The sequence below is a fragment of the Delphinapterus leucas genome, chromosome 15 (assembly GCF_059928025.1).
Source record: "Delphinapterus leucas isolate spDelLeu-1000000601 "Yukka" chromosome 15, BTC_Dleu_Yukka2, whole genome shotgun sequence".
NCBI lineage: Eukaryota > Metazoa > Chordata > Mammalia > Artiodactyla > Monodontidae > Delphinapterus > Delphinapterus leucas.
Window position 1 is genome coordinate 9,163,948 of NC_143143.1, and position 18,508 is coordinate 9,182,455.

At 50.4% G+C, this 18,508-nt stretch overlaps 2 protein-coding genes across 3 annotated transcripts in view; both read right to left on the bottom strand.

The window, feature by feature from the left end:
- NSUN5 (NOP2/Sun RNA methyltransferase 5) overlaps positions 1 to 5,072 on the bottom strand; it is a 32,863-nt gene extending 27,791 nt beyond the window's left edge. For both annotated transcript variants that reach the window (XM_022588058.3, XM_089895764.1), the window contains exons 1-4: positions 4,961 to 5,072; positions 4,734 to 4,856; positions 4,049 to 4,223; positions 3,844 to 3,952 (exon numbers count right to left, since the gene is read on the bottom strand). In XM_022588058.3, the coding sequence (XP_022443766.2) occupies positions 3,844 to 3,952; positions 4,049 to 4,223; positions 4,734 to 4,856; positions 4,961 to 5,053 (500 nt within the window). In that variant the 5' untranslated portion in view covers positions 5,054 to 5,072. The remainder of the gene's footprint in view (positions 1 to 3,843; positions 3,953 to 4,048; positions 4,224 to 4,733; positions 4,857 to 4,960) is intronic.
- Positions 5,073 to 9,011: 3,939 nt separating this feature from the next.
- Positions 9,012 to 18,439, bottom strand: TRIM50 (tripartite motif containing 50). The gene is made up of 6 exons (XM_030763697.2): positions 17,965 to 18,439; positions 14,885 to 14,980; positions 13,685 to 13,915; positions 13,541 to 13,563; positions 12,344 to 12,468; positions 9,012 to 11,425 (listed from the first exon to the last, which is right to left on the bottom strand). Exons 1-6 carry the CDS (start codon positions 18,361 to 18,363, stop codon positions 10,836 to 10,838), a joined length of 1,464 nt encoding a protein of 487 aa, XP_030619557.1. The 5' UTR covers positions 18,364 to 18,439; the 3' UTR covers positions 9,012 to 10,835.
- Between the last annotated feature and the right edge of the window lie 69 nt (positions 18,440 to 18,508).

Below are 18,508 nucleotides of genomic sequence, written 5' to 3' on the forward strand. Positions count from 1 at the left end.
AAGATACTACAAAAAAAGAAAATTACAGACCAATATCACTGATGAATATAGATGCAAAAATCCTCAACAAAATACTAGCAAACAGAATCCAACAACACATTAAAAGGATCATACACCATGATCAAGTGGGATTTATCCCAGGGATGCAAGGATTCTTCAATATATGTAAACCAATCAATGTGATACACCATATTAACAAACTGAAGAATAAAAACCATATGATCATCTCAATAGATGCAGAAAAAGCTTTTGACAAAATTCAACACCCATTTATGATAAAAAAACTCTCCAGAAAGTGGGCATAGAGGGAACCTACCTCAACATAATAAAGGCCATATACGACAAACCCACAGCAAACATCATTCTCAATGGTGAAAAACTGAAAGCATTTCCTCTAAGGTCAGGAACAAGACAAGGGTGTCCACTCTCACCATTATTATTCAACATAGTTTTGGAAGTCCTAGCCACAGCAATCAGAGAACAAAAAGAAATAAAAGGAATACAAATTGGAAAAGAAAAACTGTCACTGTTTGCAGATGACATGATACTATACATAGAGAATCCTAAAAAATGCAACCAGAAAACTACTAGAGCTAATCAGTGAATTTGGGAAAGTTGCAGGATACAAAATTAATGCACAGAAATCTCTTGCATTCCTATACACTAACGGTGAAAACTCTGAAAGAGAAATTAAGGAAACACTCCCATTTACCATTGCAACAAAGAGAATAAAATACCTAGGAATAAACCTACCTAGGGAGACAAAAGACCTGTATGCAGAAAACTGTAAGACACTGATGAAAGAGATTAAAGATGATACCAACAGATGGAGAGATATACCATGTTCTTGGATTGGAAGAATCAATGTTGTGAAAATGACTATACTACCCAAAGCAATCTACAGATTCAATGCAATCCCTATCAAATTATCAATGGCATTTTTTAGGGAACTAGAACAAAAAGTCTTAAAATTTGTATGGAGACACAAAAGAGCTCGAACAGCCAAAGCAGTCTTGAGGGGAAAAAACGGAGCTGGAGGAATCAGACTCCCTGACTTCAGACTATACTACAAAGCTACAGTAATCAAGACAATATGGTACTGGCACAAAAACACAAACACAGATCAATGGAACAAGATAGAAAGCCCAGAGATAAACTCAGGCACCTATGGTCAACTAATCTATGACAAAGGAGGCAAGGATATACAATGGAGAAAAGACAGTCTCTTCAATAAGGGGTGCTGGGAAAACTGGACAGCTACATGTAAAAGAATGAAATTAGAACACTCCCTAACACCATACACAAAAATGGATTCGAGACCTAAATGTAAGACCAGACACTATAAAACTCTTAGAGGAGAACACAGGAAGAACACTCTTTGACATAAATCACAGCAAGATCTTTTTTGATCCACCTCCTAGAGTAATGGAAATAAAAACAAAAATAAACAAATGGGACCTAATGAAACTTCAAAGCTTTTGCACAGCAAAGTAAACCATAAACAAGACCAAAAGACAACCCTCAGAATGGGAGAAAATATTTACAAACAAACCAACGGACAAAGGATTAATCTCCAAAATATATAAACAGCTCATGCAGCTCAATATTAAAGAAACAAACAACCCAATCCAGAAAAGGGCAGAAGACCTAAATAGACATTTCTCCAAAGACATACAGATGGCCAAGAAGCACATGAAAAGCTGCTCAACATCACTAATTATGAGAGAAATGCAAATCAAAACTACAATGAGGTATCACCTCACACCAGTCAGAATGGGCATCATCAGAAAATCTACAAACAACAAATGCTGGAGAGGGTGTGGAGAAAAGGGAACCCTCTTGCACTGTTGGTGGGCATGTAAATTGATACAGCCACTATGGAGCACAGTATGGAGGTTCCTTAAAAAACTAAAAATAGAACTACCATATGACCCAGCAATCCCACTACTGGGCAGCATATACCCAGAGAAAACCATAATTCAAAAAGACACATGCAAAAAAAAAAAAAAAAAAGACACATGCACCCCAACGTTCATTGCAGCACTATTTACAATAGCCAGGTCATGGAAGCAACCTAAATGCCCATCGACAGACGAATGAATAAAGAAGGTGTGGTACATATATACAACGGAATATTACTCAGCCATAAAAAGGAACGAAATTGGGTCATTTGTAGAGACGTGGATGGATCTAGAGACTGTCATACAGAGTGAAGTAAGTCAGAAAGAGAAAAACAAATATCGTATATTAACACATATATGTGGAACCTAGAAAAATGGTATAGATGAACCAGTTTGCAGGGCAGAAATTGAGACACAGATGTAGAGAACAAACCTATGGACATCAAGGGGGGAAAGTGGCGCAGGGGAGGGGGGTGCTGGTGTGATGAATTGGGAGATTGATATTGACATATATACACTAATATGTATAAAATGGATAACTAATAAGAACCTGCTGTATAAAAACAACAACAACAAAAAAAAAAACCCCAAAATATCACTTCACACCTGTTAGAATGGCTATTATCAAAAAGATAAGAAATAACAAGCATTGGCAAAGATGTAGAGAAAAGGGAACACTTGTGCACTGTTGGTGAGAACATAAATTCATGCTGCCACTATGGAAAACAGTATGGAGGCGCCCTAAAAATTAAAAATAGAACTACCATACAATCCATCAATTCTACTTCTGGGTGTTTATCCAAAGAACACAAAAACACTCAAAGAGATACATGCATCCCCACATTCACTGCAGCATTATTTACAACAGCTAAGTCATGGAAACAACATAAGTGTCCATCAATAGAAGAAGTGGATAAAGAAATTGATATATATACACAACAGAATATTATTCGGCCATTAAAAAGAATAAAATCTTGCCCTTTGCGACAACATGGATGGACCCTGACGGCATTATGCTAAATGAAATAAGTCACACAGAGAGAGACATACATTGTATGATCTCACTTTTATGTGGAATCTAATACAAAAACAAAAACCCAAGCTCATAAATACAGAGAACAGACTTGTGGTCACGAGAGACAGGGGGTGGGGTACAGGTGAGCGAAATGGGTGAAGGTTGTCACAGGGTACAAATTTCCAGTTATAAAATAAGTCCTGAGAATGTAATGTACAGCACGGTGACTACAGTTAATAATATCGCTTTGCATATTTAAAAGCTGCTAAGAGAATAAATGTTAAAAGTGCTCATCCTAAGGAAAAAACTTTACAACTATGTATGGTGCCGGATGCTAACTAGGCTTATTCTAGTGACCATTTTGCAATATGTGCAAATATCAAATCATCACATTGTACACCTGAAACTAATAATGTGTTATATGTCAATTTTAAAAAAGGATACTGCAAAATAATCCAATAATGCATTTAAGTACACTGTTTTGGCAGCATTTCTCTTAAATCTTAAATTTTGAATGAATAATGTAACGTTAAAAAAAAGACAGTGCAGAGTTCAAAAGAAAGATAAATTTGGTTTGACAAGTACTGCGACTGTGGTGTCTGTGAAGCAGTAACATGAACCTGAGAGTAGGACAATAGGAGAGAAGCCTAGACTGGGAGACTGAATGATCAGGTGAGAAGTAGGAGTCAGAGCCAGAGAAGAAATTGAGGGATACATTTAGAAAAATGTATCAGTAAAACAGGGCTCCCAAGAGAACCACTGTTTAAAGGATGAAGGAAGACAGGCCTTGAAAGGAAATGGAGAAACTGCTGGAAAAGTAGGAAGAAAACCTGAGCGCAGTCACAACCACCCTGACTCTCTCCCCACTGATCCCTTTCCCCAGGCTCCTTCCTAGATGAGGGCAGCCATTCACAGTTCTAAGCTCACCTGGAAGCCCGACCCTGGTAGGAGAATCCTTGTCTCTTAAAATAATCAACTGCATCCTCAGAGCAGGTCTTCAGAGTGTTCACTCGCACAAATCGAGGCACCTGGGAGGCTAGGAAACCATCAGCAGTGAGTGGGCAGGAACATGGACGGCCCTCTCCTGAGGGCCCGATGGCTACCTCCACCTCCACAACTCCTTCCAGCTCACCTGGGCCAGGTTTGGATCCCCCTTCCAACAGGTCCTCATTCTGGCTCACACCTCGGCGAACCTTGAGCCGGGCCAACTCGGCCTTCAGCCTTGCCTGGTGCCGGTCCAGCAGAGGCTTCCATCGGCCCCCGCGCCCTTTAAAGCCTCTTCCCAGCAATAACTCATATACTAGCACCTGGGGATGGGGAAAGGAAGACAGAAAACCTTGAGCATGAATATCTTGGAACGCCACAGTGTTGGAATTGGAAGAGCTAAACAGACCACCTGTAAAGACGGTAACAGGTAAAAGTGAAACACCTCATTCAAGGTCACACAAGAAATTAATGGCAGATACATGATTTGAACCTGGTGCCTTGCTTCCCAGTCCTGAACCCTTTCCCCACGGCTTCTCACCAGGAAAGCTCTGGATGCCAACCCTCCTCCCTGGTCAACGTCACAGTTTTGTTTTACCTAGAGAGTCCCTGCCGTCGCTACTCTGCACTTTCGTTCTTTATCTTTCACACAAGACTCGAAGGTAAAGTATGTTCATCCCACCTCAATTCATAACCCAGCGAGGGGCTGCGCCTTCTCATTTCAGAGGAGCGACTTGACAGAGTCACACCGTGCACGGTGGCGGTGCTGGGACCAGGTTAGGAGGGGCTCACCCCGCCCGCCCCGCCCCACCCCACCCCACCCCACCCGTCACCTTGGCCAAGTGCGGACGCAGCTTCTTCTCGGCGCGGAGAAGGCCGGCGCTGGCGATCACTGCGTCCAGCACGGTGGAGTAGCGCTGCGTCTCGCACACCAGCGCGTACAGCTGCTTCACGTTCTGCGCGCGGCCGAGAGAACCCAGGTGAGGCGGGGGCCGGGCCGGGGGAAGCCCCCGCCGGGCACCCCTCCCGGGCCCGAACTCCGAACCCCGTACCCCGCTACCTGGAAGTTGCTGCCGTACACCAGCCCCTTGAGGGAGCCCTGGCGACTCTCCACGCCGGCCAACACGGCCGCCGCCGCCGCGTACAGCGCCATTCTCCACGCCCACGCGTGCGCCTTTACGGCTCTGTCGCGAAGCGCGCCTGGCTCCGCACCGCCCATCCCGCCCGGACTTCCGGGGTCAAAGGGCACGGAGGTTCCAGATCCGGGAGCCACAGTGCCCATCCAGGTCCCCACAGGGCGTGTGCCAGGCTCCTGGCAGGGAGTGGAGGCCGACGCTGGGAGCCCGGTTCACCACTTCTTCGTAGCGCTTCTCTTTTTTCTTTCAATTTTTACCGATTTCACAGGCAAACAATGAGATTTTATTGATGTCTTAATTTCTGTGATTGAATATTTTCATGTATTATTGGTCATTTGTATTTCTGTTGTGACATGTAAATGTCTTTTGTTCATTCTTCTACCATCGTTCCCTTGGTGCTCTTTATGGATTAACAATATATACCTCTTATCTTAGGTTTTGCCATTTCTTCCAATTTATTGTTGCTTTTTTTTGTTTTCTGGCTGTGCCGCGCAGCCTGCGGGATCCTAGTTCCCCCAAACAGGGGTGGAACCCGCGCACCCTGCAGTGGAAGCACAGAGTCTAACCACTGGACTGCCAGGGAAGTCCCTATTGTTGCTTTTTAATGTGGTTTATAGTTGTTTTGGGCAACATAGAGTTCTCATTTTTAAGATACTTACCTTTATGGTTTCTGCCTTTGATGTCATGCTTGAAAACTGCTTCACGCCGCTACAATATAGAAATCACTTATGGCTTCATCATTTCACACTTAAATCCATTTAGAATTAGGTTTGGCACGTGATGTGAGAAATGGCTCTTTGTTTCCCAATGGCTAGCCTTTTATGCAATCCTTGTGAGGATTCATCTATAGGAACGTTTCCCCAGCCTCACCCATGGGAGGACAGGGATTGTGTGGTATTTGGGTCTACAGCACCCATGTGGTTACTGGTTACATAATGGGTTGATTGAGAAGAAAAAAAACCAAAAAAACAGTACACTTGTATCTCAAGCATTCAAGTAGACAGGACTCCATGAACTAGAATATTGCAGCCTGTATATTCTCTGTATTACTAATAGCACATAAGCAAGCATTTTGCAAGAAGGTTGACTCTAGTCTACAATAAAATCACTGAGTCACTTAAAGGTTTAACGCATTCCTGTAGCTCTAGGTTGGTTCGTTAGTGATCTTTTAGTGGAACTCTCCTCCTCCCACATCAAATTACATCATCTGTTTTCTTTATAGTACCTATTCCACATGTGGTTATGATTTATTCTCTGTCTCTCCATCTGGCTCCATGAGGGCAAATCCTTGTCTGTCTTGACACTCATCTACCTTTAGCTCCAAGACCAGTGTCTTTCTCACAGTATGGACTTAATAAATATCTGTTGAATGAGTGAAGGAGTGAATGGATGGACAGAGCACAGACTGATGTGGTTCTGGACAACCAGCTGTACTAGAGTTGACCCATCCTAAAACAATCCCCCCTCCTTCAGGTGAGTGGGTAACAGGTACATCACTATTGATACAAGTCCACAGTTTATTCAGATTTCCTTAGTTTTTACCTGATGTCGTTTCTGTCCCTGAATCTCATCCAGGACACCACATTCCATTTAGTCATGTCTCTCAAGGCTCCTCCTGTCTGTGACAGTTTCTCAGACTTTCCTTGTTTGTGGTTACCTTGATTGCCTTAAGGAGTCCTGGTCAGTATTTTGTAGAACGTTCCTCACTTGGAACTCGTCTGTTGTTTTTCTCATGATTAGACTAGGGTTATGAGTTTTGGGGAGAAAGACCACAGGTAAAGGGACATTTTCATTACATCAGAGCAAGGACACATAGTACCAAAGTGACATCACTGTTGATGTTAACCGTGATCACCTGGCTGAGGGAGTGTTTGCCTAGTTTCTCCACTGTAAAGCTACTCTGTAACCCTCTGGCCTCTCTGGCAGGACGTCACTATGTGTAGCCCACATTTAAGGAGGCTATTATGCTCCCCCTCCTTGAGGGTGGAGTAGCTATGTAAATTACTGGGAATTCTGCACAGATTTATCTCTTCTCCCCCATTTAATTAAACAGTCATTTATTTGTATCAGTATGGATTCAGGGATATTTATTTTATACTTTGCACTGTAATCCAAAATATTTTGTTGCTTAGATTATTCTTGTTTTGACCACTGGAAGTGCTTTCAGTTGGCTCCTATATCCTTTTCACAGGGCTCTACTACTGTACTTTTTTTTTTTTCACGTTTGTCTGGGTTGGAGCATTTCCTTGCCTTCTGGCACTACAAGATACTGAGGCTCATTTGGTGTATTTCCTGTTCTAGTCCCAGAATCAGCCAGTTCTCCAAGGAGCCCTCATTCCTTTTATTGTAGAATGGTATTAAGAAATCAAGATCTGAGTGCTAGCTGACCTGGGTCTGTCAATTTTTTTTAATGTTTTACTTATTTTATTTATTTTTGCCTGTGTTGGGTCTTCATTGCTGTGTGCGGGCTTTCTTCTAGTTGTGGCGAGCAGGGGCTGCTCTTTGTTGCAGTGCGTGGGCTTCTCATTGCAGTGGCTTCTCTTGTTGTAAAGCATGGGCTCTAGATGCACAGGCTTCAGTAGTTGTGGCACACAGGCTCAGTAGTTATGGCTCACGGGCTCTAGAGCACAGGCAGGCTCAGTAGTTGTGGCACACGGGCTTAGTTGCTCCGCAACATGTGGAATCTTCCTGGACCAGGGCTCAAACCCACGTCCCCTGCATTGGCAGGCGGATTCTTAACCACTATGCCACCAGGGAAGCCCTGAGTCTTTTAATTTTTAAAATGTGACCATTAGAAAACATAAACCTACATATGTGGCTCATATACTTCTGCTGGACAGCACTGCCTCTGTCCTAAAAATGCCTTCTCTTAATCCCACCTTCTCCCAAACTCTTGACCCAGTTTACTTTTTCCCTTCACTATCAAACTTTTTTTTAAAATTTATTTTTGGCTGCGTTGGGTCTTCATTGCTCTGCGCGGGCTTTCTCTAGTTGTGGCGAGCGGGGGCTACTCTTTGTTGCAATGCATATGCTTCTCATTGTGGTGGCTTCTCTTGTTGCAGAGCACAGGCTCTAGGCGCGTGGGCTTCTGTAGTTGTGGCACGTGGGCTCAGCAGTTGTGGCTCGCGGGCTCTAGAGCATAGGCTCAGTAGTTGTGGTGCACGGGCTTAGTTGTTCCACAGCATGTGGGATCTTCCTGGACGAGGGATCGAACCCATGTCCCCTGCAATGGCAGGTGGATTCGTAACCACTGTGCCACCAGGGAAGTCCCACTATCAAACTTTTTAAATGGAGAATCAGCAATCTTTGCCTTTACATCTTCATCGCATGCTATTATCTAACTGCCTGCAGTCCGTTTTCCACCAGCTGCACTGAGATGGGTCCCTCCCAAACTACCAAGAATCTCCAAATATTCCTTAGGCCTTTCCTGCTGAATCTGGGGTTTCATGGCACTGTTGAACACACCTTCTTTGTTGGTAAGCTTTGGCTTCTATGACCTCTCCTGCTAGCATACCCTCCCATCTCTCTGCCTGTTTCTAAGGTTCCTTGGCAACCCCGTCTAAGCTGTTCCCCTAGGTTCTGGTGTTCCATTCTCTGACCTCCTTTCTGTCAGTCGGATATTTTCTCCCTGAGCAGACTCGCCCACTCCCACACTGTCATTATCACAGGACAAAGTTAACATACACTAAAGTAGCATAGATGCCCCCCACCCCGGATCAGCCCCCACCATCATCTCCAGGCCCAGCTCCAGCTGCAGCATCCCTTTTGGACCTAGATCCCTGAAGGCTCTTCTCCTCTGCCTGTCTTCCACTTCTTTCAGCTTAAATGCCAACTCCACACGAAGAATTAACTGCTCTTTCCTCTGCCTTCTGCACATTGGATGTGTATCAGTTAAGATCTTTCGGTTGCAAGCACAAACACTAACTCTGGTTAGCCAAACAACAGAGGGGATTTATTAAATGGGTGCCGAAGTATGCCATTGTGTCTGTCAGGGTCTGGCTGGAGGCAGAAAGGTGCACATAAGTGAGTAGCTGAGTTTAAAGAAGGGACTGTTTCTAAAAGAACAGTGGGAGTTAAGGGGCCCCTACGGAAGACGGCACGGTGCTCACTATTCAGCGACAGGAACAAGGGAAGAGCAGCAGAGGGAGAGGGCTGTCTGCCAGGAGTCTTCAGTAGAGGGAAGGCGCCAACGCATAGCCCAGCAGGCAGAAAACCAGGAAAAGAAATACCTCCAACTCCCTCTACTGCCCTGGGATCTCCTGCCAGGCCCTCCCCTCAGCTGAACCCAACAGGAAGCCAGAAGGGTTTGCATTCCAGCGGGGCCAGCCTCCCAGGACACAGCATGGTGGAGAAGGGTGGAGAGTGGAGGTAGACTGATGGAATTGAAGGAAGAGCTGCAAAACCAAAAACCAAGTCTGGAAGGTGTCAAGCATACAGCAACCAAGGCCAAGGCCCGACAGATTCAGCTGATCAAGAGACAACAACCAGCTTTTGATTCAGTTTATTACTTACATAGACAGCAGGAGGAAGATTAGCCAAAGGTGGAAGCTGCACGTGGGCCTTGTTGCCCCGCCGAAAAGGATGGTGTGGAAATCAAAGGGCTCGTGGCTGCAACTTGACTTGTGGGATATCCCGTTGCTGAGGAGCCAGTTCTAGATGCGGCTAAGCTCTTTTATAGACTGCAGCCCTACTGGGACGGAAGGGGGGCAGAAAGCTTCAGAGCTTCTCACAGCCAGGGAGGTGATGTCCTGAGTCTCCCGTGAGGATAAAGGTCGGTAAAGATGGCCTTGAGGTAGCGCCTCACGATCTTCCTCCCTCTTCTGTTCCTGGAGGATCGTTCAGATAGGCTGTGGGTTGAGACTTTGTGTGGCCGATGTGGATTCATGCCAGGGTGACAGGGCAGGGCTGTGCCCCAAGGAAGGCTCTTGGACGGGTCCACAGACCTCAGGGCACAAGGCTGGGGAGCTTCTCTCTAAAGCACCAGACCTCAGATGACTCAGCCCCAGCCACTCTCTCTCTCTCTTCCAATTTTCATGTTCTTGGGAATGAATTCAGCTGTCGCAGCCTTGGTCTGGGGTGACCACAGGGCAGGCTCAGCATGCACAGACCTGGGCTCTGGACCCACTCCCATGTGCCCGGCAGCTTTCAGGGATGGGCCACACCCCCATCTGGCCCCTACTTGCTTCTGCTCTGCAGGAGTGTCATTTCCATCTTCTCTAACAGAGACGGAAGTTGAGAGAAGTCTCTGGGGACAGAGCAATGACGGAGTGTTTGCTGTGACTAACCAGAGACCGATGGGCAGGGGGTGGAAGCAAGATGTGGCCCCACCAGAGGCTGGAGCTGCTTTTAAAGGCCTGAGCATAAAGCAGTGGGTACGTACAGCGGTTGATAACTGCAAATCATTTGAAAAGGAAGAAATAACGTCAATTTTATTATCCTTAAAGTCATTTAAAGTTCACAGTGATGGGGGGAAGTCACGTGTGGGAGCGTTTCCACCCTCAGGGGGAAGAGTAAGCAGAGATCGCGGTTAGGAGGGCCCAAGGGAAGCCCAGCTTGACCCGCGGGCCCCACGGCCTGGCTCCACTGGTTAATAAGCAGGTTAATAGCCTGGAAAGAGGTTAATAAACACACCCCTGACTGCTGGGGATGGGACCGTGGTCCTCTCCCTATCGTTAAACGTTTCTAGGGACACCCAGGCAGGAAGACCTCCCCGAACGACTGCATAACCTCTGCTCACCAGAGCCGGTAGGACCCCTCGAGCCCCCGTGCCCAGCTGGGAAGGCAGCCCCCCGAGCAGCGCTACAGCTTGGTGGGCTGCGGGCGGGCGAGGTGGCTGGGCCCGCTGGGCGGGGGCAGCACCAGGGGCAGGGAGTTGCTGCCCCTCTCGTGCCAGCACGTGTCCAGGATGGGGTAGAGCTTGCCCTGGAAGTCGGCCTGGAACGTGTAGAGCGGCCGCAGGTCGTCGGGGCGGTCGGCATCGAAGAAGGTGAGCTCGCCCTGCTCGTAGTGCAGGTAGACGCCGATGCGGTGAGGGTGGCCGGCCACGGGCAGGGGCGCCCGCGGGCAGCCGAAGGCCTCGTACACCCGGCCCTCCTTCAGGCCGATGAGCCACACGCCGTGCCCTGGGGACTTGGTCAGCTTGCCCTTGCGACTGGCTGTGCCCTTGATGACCCCCAGGCGCCAGTCGCTCTTGCTGCCCACCACCACCTCCCAGTAGTGGCGGCCACAGGAGAAGCCCCTGCTGGCCAAGACGCAAGTGCTGTAGTCGAAGCGCTCGGGCTGGCTGGCGCGCCGCTGGGCCAGGAGCCCACACTGCACCACCGTGTTGCCCTTGGAGAGCTCCAGGAGTGGGTGGGCCGTGGCAGGATCCAGCTTGAGGGACTCCGGAGCTGGGAGAGATCAGAGGAGATGTGTATTCAAGCCTCGCAGAAGGCGGCAGGCCCTGCCCCAAGGGAGGCCGATGGCAGGCCCTGAGCTCCTCGGGAGAAGAACTGAGTCGGCCTCTTCCCTGTATCCGCAGGGCCTAGAAGGGGCTGGGGCCTGGAGCAGGCAACCCTGAGGACATTTGCCGAATGAGTGAATGATGCCTGAAGGGTGGAGAATGGGCTGCTGCAAGCCCAGGCATTCTGGCAAGGGAAACGGTGCAGGCGGCCTGCCTAAGGCGGAGGTGCCAGTGGAAGGATCTGGGAGACGGCCTGTCACGTGGGCGCCTCAGCTTCACTCCCCAGGTTTTCTGGAGCCTCTAACAACGGCAGTGGTTTCTTGGATACCCTAGCAGCCCAGTCAAGGACAAACTATCCCAACTGACCTCTTTGCTCGCTGCCAGCTAAGCAGTTTACACCTAAAACGTGCAAACAGCATTCATGGTTCAGAGATTACCTGCAGGTTTTGTTCCCCCCTTTCCCCCTTTTGTTCTTATATCAACCCTGTTTGTGCCTTTGTTGGATGAAATCAGTCTGTTGATTGATCTTATGTGCTAGTAATGAAGGAGTTAAAGGTCCGAGTTATTTTTTGGCAGAGCAGCCGCTGCCATTTATTAAGTACTAAACTACACACACACACAGACACACACACACACGTCTACTTAGAAACTACGCAGCCCAGCAAGGTGGGCTCTTTACAGATGAGGAAACTGAGGCTCAAAAATTACACCACTCTCCCAGTCACTAGTAAGAGATGGAACGGGGCTTGAGCTCCCCCTGCTGGCGGAAGCCCACCACCGCGCCCTCACCGTTAGCTGTGCCAGCCCCCACTCCAGTTCTCTGCACCTCACACACTGGAAGGAGGATGGGTGGGTGGGGTCTCACCTGGCAGAACCTTTCGGAAGAGCCTTTTCCACGCAGTCAGCTTGATGTCAGCCTGGTGCAGGCCTGGCTTGAAGGAGATGGGGCTGAACGCGCCTTCCAGGGGCCGGGCCTGCTGGAGCTCTGCACTGGGGGCAAAGGTCCACAGTGATGGTGGAGCTGCTTACCGTGCACCCCAGCCCTTCACCCAGACGCGGGCCCAACCAGCCAAGCCACAGCTCAGAAGACCGTGCACTGAAGATGCCCACCATATACCCGCCCCCCTCTGAGGACCTGCCTCCTTCCTGGAAGGGGAAACACTACATCAGTAGCTCTCAAAGTGCGGGTCTGGGAGCAGCAGCAGCACCTGGGGGCTTGTTAGAAACACAAACTGTCTTGGGTCCCACCCCAGGCCTGCTGAATCAGAACTCATTACTGGGGCCCAGTGACCTCTGTTTTAATTGAGCCCTCCAGGTGGTTCTGATGCACCGTTTGAGGACCACTTCTCTGTATCTGGTGACCCTGGCCCCCAGCTCCAGCTGGAGTGGAAACCAAACTCAGCCAATCAGATCCTCTGTCCATTCATTTAAGCCAATGCTCCTAACCAAATTGTCCTTAAGACTAAGGGAAATTGGAGAAAACAAGGAGGCTCTCATAAACGTGGCAGAGGAAGGCTCATGAACTGCACAGGTGATTCATTTGTTGGGTTTGGAACATGGATCCAACCCCTTCCTACAAGCCATGGTGCATGTTTCCTTACCCACCATCGCCCACCTCATCTCCTGCTCTGCTCTGCATCATCCTTTACACCCATGACACTGAACTTCTCACAATACTCCAAACCTGCACACACTCTACCCTTTCACGTGAGTCAGCGTGCCTGGCAAACGCCTGTCCTCTGCCCTTCTCAGCCATCCCACCTGTGTGCTGTCTTTGCCGATCTCCCCCCAGTCACCTCCCCCTCTGTGTTAATTCTTTAGCTTGTGTGAACTTCTACTGTTCTAGGTGCCCATAGTGATGTAACCATACTTCACCGCCGCCTCCCACAAGGATTGGAGACCCCTAAAGGCAAGGCTGTCACTTTCCCTGGGCTCAGTACAGAACCAGATGTGGGCAGCTGCTCCCGGCACCAGTAAAACTGAAGGGAGGATCCAGTGGAGATGAGACGCCCATGCCCGCAGCCACCAGGCCCTCGCTGAGAGTACCCTCTGAGGTTATTACCTGGAGGCCATGGCATGGTACTTCTGGAAGACAAGAGGGAGGAGGGTTAGAGCATGGACGAGGCTATGCGGAAGCCGACAGGAAGGGGGAGGCACTTGGAACCCCAGTGGCCTTGGCACAGGGGACACTCCCTTGTCCACTCACCCGGATGAACTCATGGTGACTCTCGTTGCCGAACTGCTCCAACACACCCACAGCCTGGACTAGCCGCTCCCGAGCACCCCGGGCCTGCTCCAGCTGCATGTCCAGGGAGGCCACGAGGCCACGGGTGTGACCCTCCACCCCCTCCAGGCAGCGGGCCTTCTCCTCGTCCACCAGATGGTGCAGCTCCTGGAACTCACTGCGGATCACCCAGCTGAAGACATCAGACTCATTCTGGGACAGGGAAGGGCTGGTCAAGGCAGGAGCCATGGCTGACCTCGGCGTCCCCAGAGCCTGGCAGCTCGGGCCTTCTGACCGGGCTGGTCCTGGCGCCCAAGTCCCAGGGCTGACTCCTGCCAGGTGTTCACACACTGTACCTGGGGATCCCAGATGTGGCCCCGGGGGGAGGACGACAGTGGCAGGGCAGAGGCTGGGCCCCCAGCTCCCAGTTCCAACACAGTGGCTCTCCTTTTGCCCATCTTTGCTAACAAGTGTGAACGTAAGATTTTGCTTTATCACGGGGTTCCACAACTGAAAAAAAGTCTGAAAGGCCCTGGAGAGCAGACTTTGGAGTGAGATAACAAGGGTTCCCCGTGTGACCCTGAGTTCTGCCTCCATCAGACGGGGTAAAGCAGGCTCCCTCTCCAGGATGAGGAAGATTAATTGAGTTGACTTTCAACGGATGCCGGTCTCCTGCTCGTTTCATGACTACCTGTAGGGCCCAGGCTCCACAGACTCCCAGACCCAAGTGCCCCTCATTTAGGAAAAGCAGACAGCCACCAAGGGCTTCAAGCCTTTCCGTGCCTGTGCTCTAAGGTACTAGGAGGGCATTGCCCAGGCTGTCAATGTCAAGCAGCCACAGGTGGCAGAGGGCGGGCAGTCATGCCCACGTGTTAAGCTGTTTACCTCCGGGACTTGGGTTCTAGGTTATCTCAGTCTCAAGGACGTGGAGGACACAAGCCAACTTGGCGACAGTCCTGACAACTGTGCTGAATTCCTCCAAGAGCCTTTGCACTTCCCCCACCCCACCCTGGAATGCTTTGAATTCTGGCTTTATATGGAAGGCATGGCTTCCTGTCAGGAAAGGGAAGGCGGGTGGCTGGCCCCAGGGGAGGGCACAGAGGGGCGGGGCACTGGGCTCTGCAGGAGAGGGAAGGCGGGTGGCCGGCCCCAGGGAGGGGCACGGAGGGGCGGGGCGCTCACGACAATCCGGGTCCTGTTGTTCACCAGTCTGGCGATTTGCTCCTCCACCTTCTTCTGCTCCTGCTTCAGGTCGGAGATGAGGGCTGCTAGCTCCTCCTGGAGGCAACAGGCCCCATAAGCCGCCGACCCCTTCACCCCCACCCCCAGCTCCCGGGGGCAGCCCAACGGCCACAAGCACAAAATAGGAAAGGCTATTCAAGAATATTCCACACTGACAGCACGGACTGCCCGGACGGAAGAGATCTCCACGTCATCACTCTTTATGCCGTGGACAGAGATGCTACACGTTGTTACAGCCACCAGAAGTCACCACACAACATCCAAGTGGGGCGACCGCCAATCTGAAGTCGACACTCCCTGCGTGGAGTGCTGCCCGTAGGGAACCCACCTGGGAAACTTGCTGGTCACCAGCAGGTCCAGAATTAGTGGGCATTTCATCAGGAGTCATCACAGAAAGGCTGGCCCCAAGTGAAGCCAATGGTGCATGCAATGGCCAAGGGAGGGGTCACCTGGTGACCCCCCACTCCCTATAAAGACCTGAATCCATTTCCAGCAGGCTTGGGCCCAGGCTGGATTTAGGGCCTCCCAGGCTGAAGTAAACTTCTCCTAGGTTGCCCTGGCCCCATATCTGACTTAACCTTAGGGATCCAACCAGAACCACCTAGAGCACCAACTGGCCACACGACCTAATGCAGCCCTGCTGGTTTGTGCCCATGGAGTGCGCAGAACCTTTGGCTTAGACAGTGCCCGAGCAGAAGTCGGCTGCAAAAGCCTTTCCGGAAGGGAGCTGAGAAAAAAATAGAGCCAGCATGGAGATAAATGAACACAGAGTCCTTGCTCTCCATAACAAGGCATCCGATCTCATAGGAGCCTGAGAAGGGCATCCCAGTGGTAACCCTCCCAAGGCAAAGAGAGATGGGACTAGTTCCTTCTCATCAACTGGGCCACAGTGAGTGGAAACAGAATTATGCAAATAAACAAAGTATCTTAAGATCCCAATCAATAGGAGAAAACAGGAATGCATGAAAGAGATCTGATAATGGAACGTAACTTAGTTGCAGCACACGGAGGAGTCTTGAGATCACAAAAACCCACATCCAAAAGCAGGACCCAAGCCCTCCCAGCTCCTAGCCAGAAATGACGGGCTCCCAGGAGTCTCCTCCTCCGCCAGGCAGCCCTCTGCTGATAAAACTCGACTCAGTTTCACTGTACTGCAATTTGGCTTCCTCCTTTCACACTCCCCTAAAACTACTCTTGCCAAGATAACCAATTCTTACTGCTAAACCAGACAGGCTCTTTTCAATCAGCAGACATTTCACACAAGTGATTTCCTTCCTGTCAAAATGCTCTGTTCCTCTGATTTCCTGGAGGCTACATTCAGCCAACGTTCCCGCTCCCTCAGTGAATTCCTTCCCGCTCCTTTTCAGAGTTCTCTCTCTACCCAGATCTTAAGTCCTGATGCTCCTGGGGGCATCATCTTCCCCATCACTCCTGCAGACTCTCCTGGCTGGTCTTCTCCACACCTGTGGCTTCAACGACCGCCTGTATGTAGATTACTCCTAATCTCTTATTCCCAGCCTCACTCTCCAATCTATCCTCTGGCAGAGCGATCGAGCCACATCACGACTCTGCTTAAAACCTTCCAATCCTGGTTCTCTGAATAAACCCCTAATCCCGTCTCATGTCACACAGGCCTTTTCATGACCTGACCCCCGCTTACCTCACCTCACTCCCACCTCACTCTCCCTCGTGCTTATTGGAACAATGTAGAATTCCTCAAATGTGCCATGCTGTTTGCCTCCTGGTCTTTTGCACGCGCTCTTTTTATACTTAGGATGCTTTTCCTCCCTTTCTTTTCCTTTCAAGTCCTCCTTATGGTTCAGGTCTCAGCTTACCAGTCCACTTCCTCCAAGGAGCCTTCCCTGACCACCTGAGACCACGCAGGAGCCATGTTCCAGATGGTCTCACCATTGCCTGCACTTGACCTTGACAGCAGCACCTGACACACGGGACTCTGTCAGACCCCCAGACTGTGAGCTCTGGTGCAGGGTGAGCTTCTCGCCCACTGCTGTACCATGGGCGTCAGTGTAGCACCTAGCACATACTAGATGCCCAGGAAATGCCTGTGGGTAGGGGAACTTGGTGGACGACCTGGCTTGGCCCTGTGCACCTTTCCTACTTCTCTCCCAGGGTTGAAGGAGCAAAGAAATGCTGCCCAGAGCACTCAGCCAGGAAAGCCCTGCAACAGCTTCCAGGGGCCCCTCTGTCTACGGATCTCGATGCTTTTCCCTCATCCTGCCCCCTCCCCTGAATTTCCTCATTCCTCATCCTTACTGCCCCCAGCCACCCACCCACCCAAACACCGGGCCAGGTACCCTATTACAATTTACTTCCAAAAGCCCTTCCTGTCCTTCCTTGATCTGGTGCCAGGGGAATGAAAACTGGCCTTGGTGTGAGTCCTAGCTCTGCCACTGACAAACTGTATGCGCTTGACTAAGACCCTTACCCTCTGGGAGCCTGTTTCCTCATTTGCAAGTACGACAATAACCCCACTCTTCATAAACCTTAGCTCGATAGACTAACCTAAGATGGTATCATTATTATTATTATTATTCATAAACAGTGATCTGCTAGTTCTGAGGCAACAGTCCATGAGGGCAGGAATCCATTGATTCCACAAATACATTTTGGGCATTTACTACCTGGCCGGCACGGTCCTAGGCACGGAAATATCCCAGGGAATGAAACAAAGTCCCTGTCTTCACCTGCCTGAGAGTGCAGTCCCCTGAGCGCTCAAGAATCTAATGAGGGCTACAGAGAAGACTAAAGCAGGGGAGGGGGCTAGCACGTGACGCAGGGGGCTCTCCATCCGGTGGGTCACCTAGTCCCCAGCACCTGGAGAATGGAGCAGCTGCTCAAAAGGTGATCGGTGGATGAGCAAATGCTCCGCAAGTTCTGCTCCAGAACAAGGCTGACCCTGGACCCCTCTGTGCCGGGCGATGGCCCCAAGGCCTCAGGACCCGGCTCTGTGTCCCCAGGGGCGGCCCGGCTTCCCACCCCCCAGCAGCCTCGCTGCCCACCTTCATGCGGCTATAGACGGTAGAGACAGGTGTGACCCGGTGGTGCTGGTGGGAGCCCAGCAGGCCGCAGAGGCCGCAGATGAGCTCCTGGTCCTTCTCACAGAAGAGGCTGAGAGGGTTCCGGTGGTGCGCACAGACCTGGGGCTCAGGGTCCCCGGGGAGCTGCAGGGCTTCGATCACCCTCGCCAGGGAGACGTTAGGCGGGGAGCTGCTGCAGTCCACCTCCTGCCGGCACACGGGGCAGCGCAGCTCCGAGTCCGGGTGACGGGACAGGGACAGCAGGCAGCCCTTGCAGTAGGAGTGGCCACACTGCAGCATCAGGGGCTCCTTGAAGACCTCCAGACAGATGGGGCACTGCAGGCGGTCCTCCAGCTCGGGCACGCTCACTTGCCACGCCATCCACGGAGTCTGCTGGAGCCCAGGGCGGCCTCCCTGGAGCCTGCTCTCTCCACTCCTTTGGCCCCCAGCCCCCAAGGGCCCTGAAAGGAGAGGCTCTTAAGGACGCCAGTCTTCGATTCCAGTCCTAACCCGCTATGACTTTGGG

What these genes read in the sequence shown, in the direction of transcription:
- TRIM50 (XM_030763697.2), bottom strand. Translation starts at nt 18,363, where the DNA reads ATGGCGTGGCAAGTGAGCGTGCCCGAGCTGGAGGACCGCCTGCAGTGC. An exon ending in ACAACAGGACCCGGATTGTC is followed by an intron (nt 13,916 to 14,884) that starts GTGAGCGCCCCG and finishes TCCCTGTCCCAG; the next exon opens with AATGAGTCTGATGTCTTCAG. An exon ending in CTTCCGAAAGGTTCTGCCAG is followed by an intron (nt 11,426 to 12,343) that starts GTGAGACCCCAC and finishes GATCTCTCCCAG; the next exon opens with CTCCGGAGTCCCTCAAGCTG.